Raw genomic sequence first — 10,493 nt, forward strand, 5'->3', positions numbered from 1 at the left:
CTACCAGGCATTGACATGGGTTCTGGTGATCCTTACAATTGCATAACAAACTCTTTTGTTGTTGTTGTTTGTTTGTTTGTTTTTGTTGTTGTTGTTTTGTTTTTTGGAGACAGGGTTTCTCTGTGTAGCCCTGGCTGGTCTGGAACTCACTCTGTAGACCAGGCTGGCCATGAACTCAGAAATCTGCCTGCCTCTGCCTCCCAAGTGCTGGGATTTAAGGTGTGCGCCACCACCACCTGGCTATAACAAACTCTTTACTTCCCGAGTCATCTCCACAGCTCTCTCAGTTTCTAAGACAGGGATCTGGAGCTTTCAGACTTAAGAGTCCAACATTAAGCTAACGCTAGCTAATGGGATGCAGCGTCTTTCCTTCCTCCTGTTGATATCTGCTTCACTACCCCTCCTACCTCCAAACTGGGCTAAACTCTTCTATTGCTTTCTCATGGACAAACTATGGCTGCCTATAGCTTCAAGTCCATCTGTCTGGTGAACAGGGTAGGCTGACATTACATGCCCCACGGCAGGGCCAAGAATCCAAGAGCATACAGATTCTCCCAAACTTGGTAATTTTTTTTTTTTTGGTTTCATCAGTAAGCTGGCAACAGAGAGCAACCAACACAGACTCGGGGCTGCTCCTGGGGAGTTTTGGCTCTCAGGTCGAGAAGATACAGTAAAGCATTTCTTCCATTTGGAAAACATCCAAAGACAGAGCTGGTGGGTGTCAGAGGCCCACCTGGCAGCAAGTGCGAGCTTGTGTGCTGTTGCGGGCCCAGCCTTAACTGTGGGTTAGGGTGGAGGGTGCCATTCCTCACACGGAGGCTGTTGGATGCATAAAGGTTCAGACATGACAAGTCAAATACCAGTTCTTTAAAAAGGAAGCCACTGGAGAGGTGGCTCAGGGGTTAAAAGTGTTTACTCTTGCAGAGGACACAGGTTCGGTTCCCAGCACCCACGTGGTGGTTTACAACTACCTGTAACTGTAGTTCCAGGGGATCAGAGTCCTCTTTCCTCCCCCAAGGGCACTCCAGCCACATAATCTCACACAGGTACATACACATAAGTTAAAAACAAACACATCTTTTAAAAAAGAAAATTAGCACAGGCTATACCTGAATTATATACTGAATTAAAATATATAAGATTTAAACATGAAAAGGTAGGACTGGGGCTCAATTGGTAGAAGCTGGCCTACCACACACAAGACCCTGGGTTTAAGCCCCAGAGGGTGTTTGCCTGTAATCCTAACACTGGGCATGTGGTTGGAGAGAGATGGAGGCATGGGAGGATCAGAAATTCAAAGTTATCCTTGGCTGCACAGGGAGTTTAAGGCTGGCCCAGCATACTGAGACCTTGTCTCACAAGATAACAAAAAGAACAATGGAGTTGCCACAGATAATATCCAGTGATGAGCTTATAAAAAGATAAAGAGAGGGGAGATATGTTTTATGGATGTGTGGTAAGGTATGGGGAAGGAGGTGCCTGGGCAGGCCCATGCTGAGGCATCCCTTCCCCCTGAGGGACCAGCCACGAAATGGTATAGTGTGGGATAGAGTTTATTGAGGCATGGGGAGGAGAGTTGAGAGGATAGTGGAGGCAGAGAAAGGCAGAGAGAGAGAGAGAGAGAGAGAGAGAGAGAGAGAGAGAGAGAGNAGAAGGAGAAGGAGAAGGAGAAGGAGAAGGAGAAGGAGAAGGAGAAGGAGAAGGAGAAGGAGAAGGAGAAGGAGAAGGAGAAGGAGAAGGAGAAGGAAAAGGAGAAGAGAAGTAGAGAGAGGCCGGCCATGAGCATGTGGAGAGAGACAGGGGAAGGGAAAGGAGAGAGAGTAGGAAGGCAAGATCAAGAACAAGAGAGAGAGGAGGGGGCAAGCAGCTCCTTTCATAGCACACCTGACTATTACCAGGTAACTGTGGGGCGGAGCTTAGACAAAATGATAACATCCAGGAACTCTTTCATGGAAATGGTAGAAAAAGGAAGCTCAGAAAGCTGAAAGACAAGGGGTGCCAATTCAGGTGGCCACCATTTGACTCTCAGGAATTCTAGAGAAACATGGGGACAGGAAAGGGAAGATCAGCCACAGGTACACAGAATTAATTAGATGAGAAATTAGATTAGATGAGAAAGCACAGCAATTATTGACCTCAGGGAAGACAGAGTGCCCAAGGACACATAATCCTCTTACGGGGACATGCTTCAACAGCTAACAATACGTCATTGTCAAAAGAAGCCATTATAAACATGGAGCAAGGCTTTCACTGAAAGTGATGTGAACAGAGTGTACGGAATCCGAGAGTGAGAAATATTTCTCAGGAGAATTTAAAACATCTAAATCTTTAATGGCCTTACGAGGAAGCTTGAGATATTCCAATAATCCAAGAAATAGTGTTGTTTTAAGGATGTGGGGGTTGTGGGTGGAGGTGCTAGAGAGTGGTTAAAAGCCAGTACTGCCTCTGCAGTTTGGGTCTCAGAAACAGTCAGGTGGCACGGTAACCGCCTCCATCTCTGGCTCCAGGGGTCTGGCCCCCTCTTTTGGCCTCCGTGGGTACTTGCACTTGTGCACGTCCCCATACATAGATATATATACATATACACATAATCTAAACAATAAAAAAAAAAAAGATTTAAAATGAGTTCAATCCCCAGAATACACACAAAAAGAAAAGATATGGTCACAGTGGCATACATTCGTGATTCCAGGACTGGAGGGGCAGAGGTAGGTAAGTAGTGGGGGGCTTGCTGGTCAGCCAGCCCAGCCTCCTCCACGTACTTCAAGCCAGGGAGAGACAGGTCAGCCAGCAAGGCGGTCCTCAAGTCTCCACACACACATGCACGCAAGTGCACATGCATGAACACACAGATGAGGGAGAAGGAGAGAGGAGAGGGAGGGAGAGCTGCTGTTTTAAAACATGCACATTAAAAATGTGGAGATGAAAGTGAGCGATAAGTGGTTGCCGAGAGAGAAACAGGCAAACATTAGGGAGGAAGTACGGCCAGCTTCGTTTTAGTCTCTCAGGTTCTGGTACAAGAGAAACGAGGAAGAGCATGTACCAATAGAAACTCCGTGTGTGTGTGTGTGTGTGTGTGTGTGTGTGTGTGTGTGTGTGTTTAACAGCTTAAAGGAATTTTGTTTCTATAGACTTCAGCAATCCTTCATCTTTGTTTACCGTTTTGCTCCTATGAATTTTGTGCAGAATTATTAACACTGCATGTACATACGTATTCAGGTTTGTGTATATATGTGCACTTGTGTGTTGGCACCCATATGCATGTGTGCATGTATGTATGTGGAGAGCAGAGGACAAACTTGGGCACTGCCCACCCTGTTCTTGGTTTGTTTGGACACAGGGTCTCTCAGTGGCCTGGAACTTTCCAGTGAGACTCAGGCATCCTCTATTCCCCAGTGGGGAATTACAAGTGCCCTTTTTCCATGTCTGTCTTTTAAAAATCATTTTAATTTATCCTTTGAGAATTTCATCTGTGTATAAAATATATTATGGCCATGATACCTAGCTTATTTTTCTTTTTAATGTGGATTTGGGGGGATGGATTGTGGTCCTCTGCTTGCAAGGCAAATATTGAGCCATCTACCCAGCTTGACAAAGCCAATAGGTATTCCAAACACATGTATGGATGTCCTTGCACCCACTGATAACAGGCTGTCTGTTGCTGTGATAAAACACCATGAACAAAAGCAACTTGAGGAGAAAAGGGTTTATTTCATCTTATAGCCTGTAATCCATCGTCAGAAGAAGTTAGAACAGGAACTGAAGCCAGGAACGGAAGCAGAGAACATGGAGGAGTGCTGCCTTCTGGCACTGCCTGTAGCTCACTCATCCTGCTTTCTTATACCACACAGGATCATTGGTGTAGGGGGAACACCGCCCACAAGGGGCTGGACACTTCAGCATCAACCACTAGCTAAGAAGATGCCCTGCTGGCTGCTGGCTTGCCTATTGTCCAGTCTTCCGGAGGCACCTTCTCAGTGGTGGTTCTCTCTTCTCAAATAACCATAGCTTGTGTCACATTCACAAACAAAATAAGCAACCAGGACACCAGCTGAATCAGTCAGACTCTGTCTCAAAAACAGGCATGTGCACCTGCACATGCATGTACACACACACACACACACACACACACACACACACAACTAGAACAGAGAAGCAACAGGTTTGGGGAAGAGCAGAGGAAGCCATAGACTGTGGCAAGGCTCATACCCCATGAGCAGTGCAGTTGCTGTAGAAATAGTTCTGTGTTTCCTAACCCAGATTAAACACATTGCTGAGTACGCCAGCAAGTCTGCTCTGGACTCACAGATGACCCTTGATTCCCATGATTTTACAGCAGTGAGAAGATGACAGCACTGCCATGCCAAGCCTTTTACATTTGGATGCTTTCTCTGGCTAGAAGATGCAGATTTCCATTTCTGATGAAGTTGGGTGCTAGCAGTCAGCCATGAGAGGCTGTCCCTTGTGTTACACACCAGTGTGATGCTCACTCAGGTGCATTAGAGGTTTTTGTTTGCTTTTTTTTTTTTTTTTTTTAAAGCAGGATCTTATTAAGACCCTGATCCTCTGCCCTGGTCTCCCATGTGCTAGGATCATAGGCATGGACCATCTTAGCTAGTTCATATAGAGCTGGGGATTGAAAGTAGCTGCGTCATTTGAGTTAATCTGGCATGGCCATGAGCCAGCCACACAGCAGTCTGCAGCCCCATGGTGGGGAGGAGGCCTTTATAAAAAGAGTGAAGAACCCAGAGTACCAGGGAAAGTATGCTGAGAACCAACGGACAAAGGAGGAAAGACAAAGCTAAGCTTTCCAGAATAATTAGAGAAGTGGGCAGTCTTACAAAGTCACTCTGTAGCCGACTCTGTAGAATTCTGGGAAGGAGAGGGTCTTAGCTGCAGTTGACTTCATAACATCCACTGAGAACAGGTTGGGTGACGACCCAGAAACAAGAGGTATTTCTATGCCCTTATTTCGACCGTTGAATTCTTTTATCGACATCACACGCTTTTTAGTCACACAGTCTGTGTATGTTTGCTACAGTTGTGCTTAAGAACTTATTTTTTTTTTCTAAAAATTGATTGTGGAATGCTCCCCAGATGCCCCGTGTCAAAGAGTTACCCAAGCTTGGTGCTGTCGGGAGATGGTGGATCTCTTAAGTGGGGACCAAGGGGAGGCCATTGTAAGTCTACCCTTGAAAAGGGGAATGGGGCTAAGATGATCCTTCGTCCTCTTCCTCTCTCTCTCTCCCCTGGCCACGAGGCAGAGGGTTGTTATCTGTGGAGACCATTTTGTCCTCATCCTTATAGAGTAGGGTTATGAGACGGTCAGGTGGAGATCCTTCCTGCAACGTTGGAGCTAATGCTGGACACTGGTGTGGGAGTTGATATTCCCACCCTCTGTCGCCATCTGCCCACCTGCCCATTCTTGCTTGAGGAAGGCAGGATCCGCAGCGGCACTGATGAGAATCTTTGGTGTTCTGCTTGCAGGTTGGGGCTCTGCCCCGATTGTGTGATGTGCGGCGTGTGCTGCTTGAAGAACGGGCCCAGTGCCTGCAGGAACTCTCCAGAGAGAAGGGAGCTCCGGGCCCAGAGACAGCATCAGGTAGGAGGCCTCCCACAGCCCAGGTACCCTCTGCAGGTGGATCCTGTCCAGTCATCGGGGTGGGAAACCTGTCCCCAGGACCAGGTGGGTTGTCCAGGGTGGGTTCAGTTCTGTGCACTCAATCAGTTGTTGGATGCATGGTCTCCATGGGCTCAGAAGGCAGCATCTTCATGTCTCCTTTCTCTGGGAACAGCCAGCGTGTTCTCACCGTCTGCTTCTCCACACACGGTTCATCAAGGTGAGTGTTTTGTTCATTTTTGTTAGTTTATAAATCTTTGAGTGTGTACATGTGTATGGTGTGTGTATGATACATATATGTCTGTGTGTATGTGTGTAGGGCATATGTGTGAAGTCAGAGGACAATGGCTCCTTGCCTCTCTCACCTTGTTTGAGACAAGGTTTCAACACTGATGCCCTTGCTAGGCTAGCTGGCCAGAGGGCTCCCAGGGACTATTCTGTACCTTTCCTCCACAGGCATGCTGGGATTGTATGGCTTCACACCTAGCTTTATTTAGGTTCTGGGGCTCTGAGCTCAAGTCCTCACGTTTGTATAGCAAGCACCTGACCCATCAAATCACCTCCCCAGTGCACAGTGAAGGCTTGCTGGGAGTGTGCCACAGCATCCTTGGTCCCTCCTCCACACTCATGGCCCGTTGGGATGAGCAAGGTCGGAGGGGCGGGATGGGGTCAGGATGGCTGAAGTAGGGGAAAGGGAACACATCTCCTGATGATGGTGAAGACTAAGAAACACAGAGCAGACTGCCTGAGAGCATCCTGCGGAGAGGACTCCATTCAGCACTAGATGGAGACACACATCATCGGTTGCTGGGTGACTCCTGATGCCTCTCTCTGAAAGCCCTCTAAGGACTAGGAAGCATCTTTAAACCTTTAACATTTTATTTTTAGATTTATTTATTTTATTTTATATGCACACGATTTTTCTCACACGTATGTCTGTACGGCATGCATTTCTGGTGCATGAGGCGGTCAGAAGATGACGTCGGATCCCCTGGAACTAAAGTAATGGAAGGTTCCGAACCAGTATGTGGGTGCCAGCACTCAAACTTAGATCTTTTGCAAGACTAATAAGTGCTCATAACCACTGAGCTTCCCAGCTTAACCATCACTCCAGTCCGGCCAGGGAGCATCTTAGCAAATGTGGCCATGCATAGCACCCTTCCACTCCTGGCTCCCAAAGAAGGCACCACTAACCATCCCCAACACTTCTGCTTAGAGAGTGCTGACTGGCATTCACTGGCCGGGACTGTAGGAAATTATTGAACGTTCCGAGTCTGATCTCTAGAATGGAGATGATCATGTCTGTTTTAGAAGTATAATGATAAGTGAGAGAAAGTGGGTAAGGTACAGAGATTATGAATCTAAGTGTTCATCATTGGAGCTAGGAATGTTGTTCAAGTGACAGGTCACCTGCCTACCATGGACAAGACCTTCCTTCCACTCCGTCCCTAGGATCGTGGTCAGTCAACCAATACATGGGTAAATACTTATCATTTTTATCAACTAACACTATTATACATTTTATATTTAAGTGTCTAGTCTCTCTTTGCACCCTATCATCTAAGAGTGTATATCATTAAGAAGACATCCTGGGGCTGGGTAGGTGGCTCAATTAAAAGCACAAAGACCTGAGTCAGATTTCCCAAGAACCCAGTTGTTTTAAAAAGCCAGGCCTGGTGGCATGCATTTGCAGTTCGAGTGCTGGACTGGAGGCATAGGCACAGTTTCCTGAAGCTCACAGGACAACCAGACTAACGAGCTTTAGACCAGTGAGAGACACTGTCTCAACAACAGGATATGGCATCTGAGGTTGTCTTCTGCCTTTCATAGTCACCCACACACATATGAGTACACAGGAATGCATGCACATACATGCACATGCTCCCTCACATGGATATGAAGGAACACTTGTGTGCACACATGCAAATGCACACATGAACATACACACACGTGAACATGCCACATGAATACACAGGGACATATGCACACACACATGCACACACAGAGACAGACAGAGAGAGAGAGACAGAAACAGAGAGACAGAAAGACAGAGAAACAGAGAGAGACTGGTTGAAGGTTGTTCTTAGAACCAGGCAGGTTGTCACATGCTCTGAGCCGGATTCGAGGTCTAGGACAAGTTGAGGTGTGACCCCTACCTGTCCTGCCACTTCAGTGGGTTTCCAATACACTCAGCTTTCAATCCCTCACAGGGTTCTCTCTTGGCTCATGTGCTTGGGAGTGGTCAGGGGACTCCGCTGGGGGCCTGGGGTTAATGGTTAAGCTGTTGCTTCTCTCTGGTAGAGGTTAATGTTTGAAAACTAGACAAATGACAGGAAATGCCACTCGTGGAGGGTCACCAAACCTGGAATACTTACTACCCATAAAAGGATTGACTCTTCAGCTTTTTCCAGTCAGGGGACCCAGTCCACTCTGTGGGACTGTCTCGGGGTCATGACCTTAGTTGCCACTCTGCTGGGATATTTATTCCTGGGTTTGTAGAAGCCACCATCCTCTCAGAGGGGGCTGGGGAAAGTTTCTGGCTCTCCTTACAAAAAGAATGTTCCAGAAGGATAGTATGGTGGCCAGATATTTGTACGTTCTGTGGTAACAGACCTGGGCATCCACCCAGATTTGTCACACAGGGCCTGTGTGACCTCTAGCAGACCTCTCTGGGCCTTGGTGTTCTGCCTTCCGAGTCAAGTGGCGCATACCAGTGCTTTCTTCTTGTCTCCACAGCTGGTTGATCTGCCCTGAGTGGGAAGGCGCAGGAGTTTTTGTACTTTTGTGCTTTTCTGTTGACATGAACCTCACATTAAATCAACCTCCGGGAGCTTTACAGTCTCCTGGCATTTATCATACTATGCACCCACTTGTAGCAGTCTAAAATGCTCTTATCAGGCAAGGAAAAACTGTAGCTAGCTCCCCGGTGACCTCCATCAGCAGGTGCAGGGTCCCAGAGCAGGGGTGTTCCAAGTCCTACACTCCAGAAATAGTCCCAGGTTATCATCAGGCCATCTGTGCTGATTTATAAATACGCCCTGAAGGTGGCCCTGGGCACCCACACGGGGAAGAGTAAACGCTGGCAGAGAGAGAGCTGGCTCTCTGTGAGCCAGGCACCCTGATGGCTGGGGCCCTGGAGATCGCCAAGGCCCCATTCTACCTTCCAGCTCAGCCTTCCTCCACTTCACCCTACACCTGCATCTGGGGCTATCTCTAGGCAAGACCCAGGCATGTGGTGTTGGGCATCTGCCTTGGGCCTGGAACAGACTCAGGGGCTAGGGGCTTCCTAAGTGTAGAGGTGTCTACACCCTCCACTGGGTGGCAACAGATCATTCTTTCTTAGCTGTGGCTTTTAGTTTGACTCCATTTTACTGGAGTAGCTGACACTTAAGCCTTGGCATTTCTCTTGTCTGTCTATCTATCTATCTATCTATCTATCTATCTATCTATCTATCTATCTATCTATCTATCTATCTATCTATCTATCCATCTATCTATCTGCTTGTTTGTTTATTATTTTTATATCCCCTCCCTCCTCTCCTTTAGTCCCCCTCCCCTCTCCCCTCTACTTCCTTTCCCCATCCTCTCCTCCTTCCTTTCTCTTCAGAAAAGGGCAGGCCTCCCATGGATAACAGACATGGGATATGCAGTTGTGGTAAGACTAGCCACCTCCCCTTGCATTAACGCTGGACAAGGCCACCCAGTATGAGGAGAAGGGTTCCCCAGATCAGGCAGCAGAGTCAGGACAGCCCCTGCTCCCACTGTTAGGGGTCCCACAAGGTAAAGCTACACAGCTGGAACATGTGTGCAGAGAGAGTCTAGGTGAGACCCATGCAGGGTCCCTGGCTGGTGTTTCAGTCTCAGGTTGGTTGATTCTGAGGGTTGTGGTGTCCTTGACCCTGTGGCTCCTACGATCCTCCCTTCCCCTCTTTGGCAGGGTTGCTTGAACTCCACCTGCCATTTGGCTGTGGTCTCTGCATCTGTTTCCATCTGTGAAGCCTCTCTGATGACAACTGGGTGAGGCACCAGTCTATGAGTACAGCAGAATACCATTAGGAGTCATTTCATGACCGTCGTGTGTGTGTGTGTGTGTGTGTGTGTGTGTGTGTGTGTGTGTGTGTGTGTGTGTGTGGTGTTTGGTTCTATCCTAGGTCTCTGGGCTATCTAGCCTCCGGACCTGGATCTCCCAGCAGTGTCAGGGGTAAGCTCATGGGTCTCAAGTTGGACCAGTCATTGGTTGGCCACTCCCACAATTTATAAGCCACCTTTACCCTAGCACATCTTGTACGTTGAAGCATTGAAGGTTTCTTTTTTTTTTTTTTTTTTTTTTTGTGGCTGGGTTGCTGTCTTAATTCTTCCACTGGAAGTCTTGCCTGGTTACAGGAGATGGCTGGTTCAGACTTTATATCCCCCATTGCTAGAAGACTTAGTTAGGGCCACCATTGTAGATTCCTGGGAGTTTACATTACACTAGGTTTCTAGCTCATCTCTGAGATGGTCCTTGATTCCAGCTGTCTCTCCCAGTACTCTCTCCCTCCCTCTTCCCTGAATCTGATCTCTCCTGTTGTCTTGGTATTTCTTGAAAACACCTCAAACTTTGCTCTGCATGCGTAGTAGCTAAGATATCACTATCTGTAGCCACAGGGCCCTTCTGTGCCTGACTGGGGAAGTGTGCTCTGCAGGGCTGTCTGTGGTCTGGTCTCTATAGCCATTCTCTGAGCTGCTTTTCACATCAATTGTACGACTTTGAGGGGCCTGTGCCTTTCCTTTTTCTTCTCTCCCTCCCTCCCTTCTTTCTTTACTCTTCTCTCCCTATTTCCTGTTCTCTTCCTCCTTCCTTCCTTCCTTCCTTCCTTCCTTCCTTCCTTCCTTC

The 10,493-nt window shown here is 47.7% G+C and overlaps 1 protein-coding gene across 1 annotated transcript in view; it reads left to right on the plus strand.

Annotated features, from left to right (window-relative positions):
- Sctr (secretin receptor) overlaps positions 1 to 10,493 on the plus strand; it is a 53,724-nt gene that overhangs the window by 9,519 nt on the left and 33,712 nt on the right. The window contains exons 2-3 of the mRNA XM_021198556.1: positions 5,488 to 5,602; positions 5,796 to 5,840. Coding sequence (XP_021054215.1) covers positions 5,488 to 5,602; positions 5,796 to 5,840 — 160 coding nt within the window. The remainder of the gene's footprint in view (positions 1 to 5,487; positions 5,603 to 5,795; positions 5,841 to 10,493) is intronic.

This window comes from Mus pahari, chromosome 5 (assembly GCF_900095145.1).
Source record: "Mus pahari chromosome 5, PAHARI_EIJ_v1.1, whole genome shotgun sequence".
Lineage (NCBI taxonomy): Eukaryota > Metazoa > Chordata > Mammalia > Rodentia > Muridae > Mus > Mus pahari.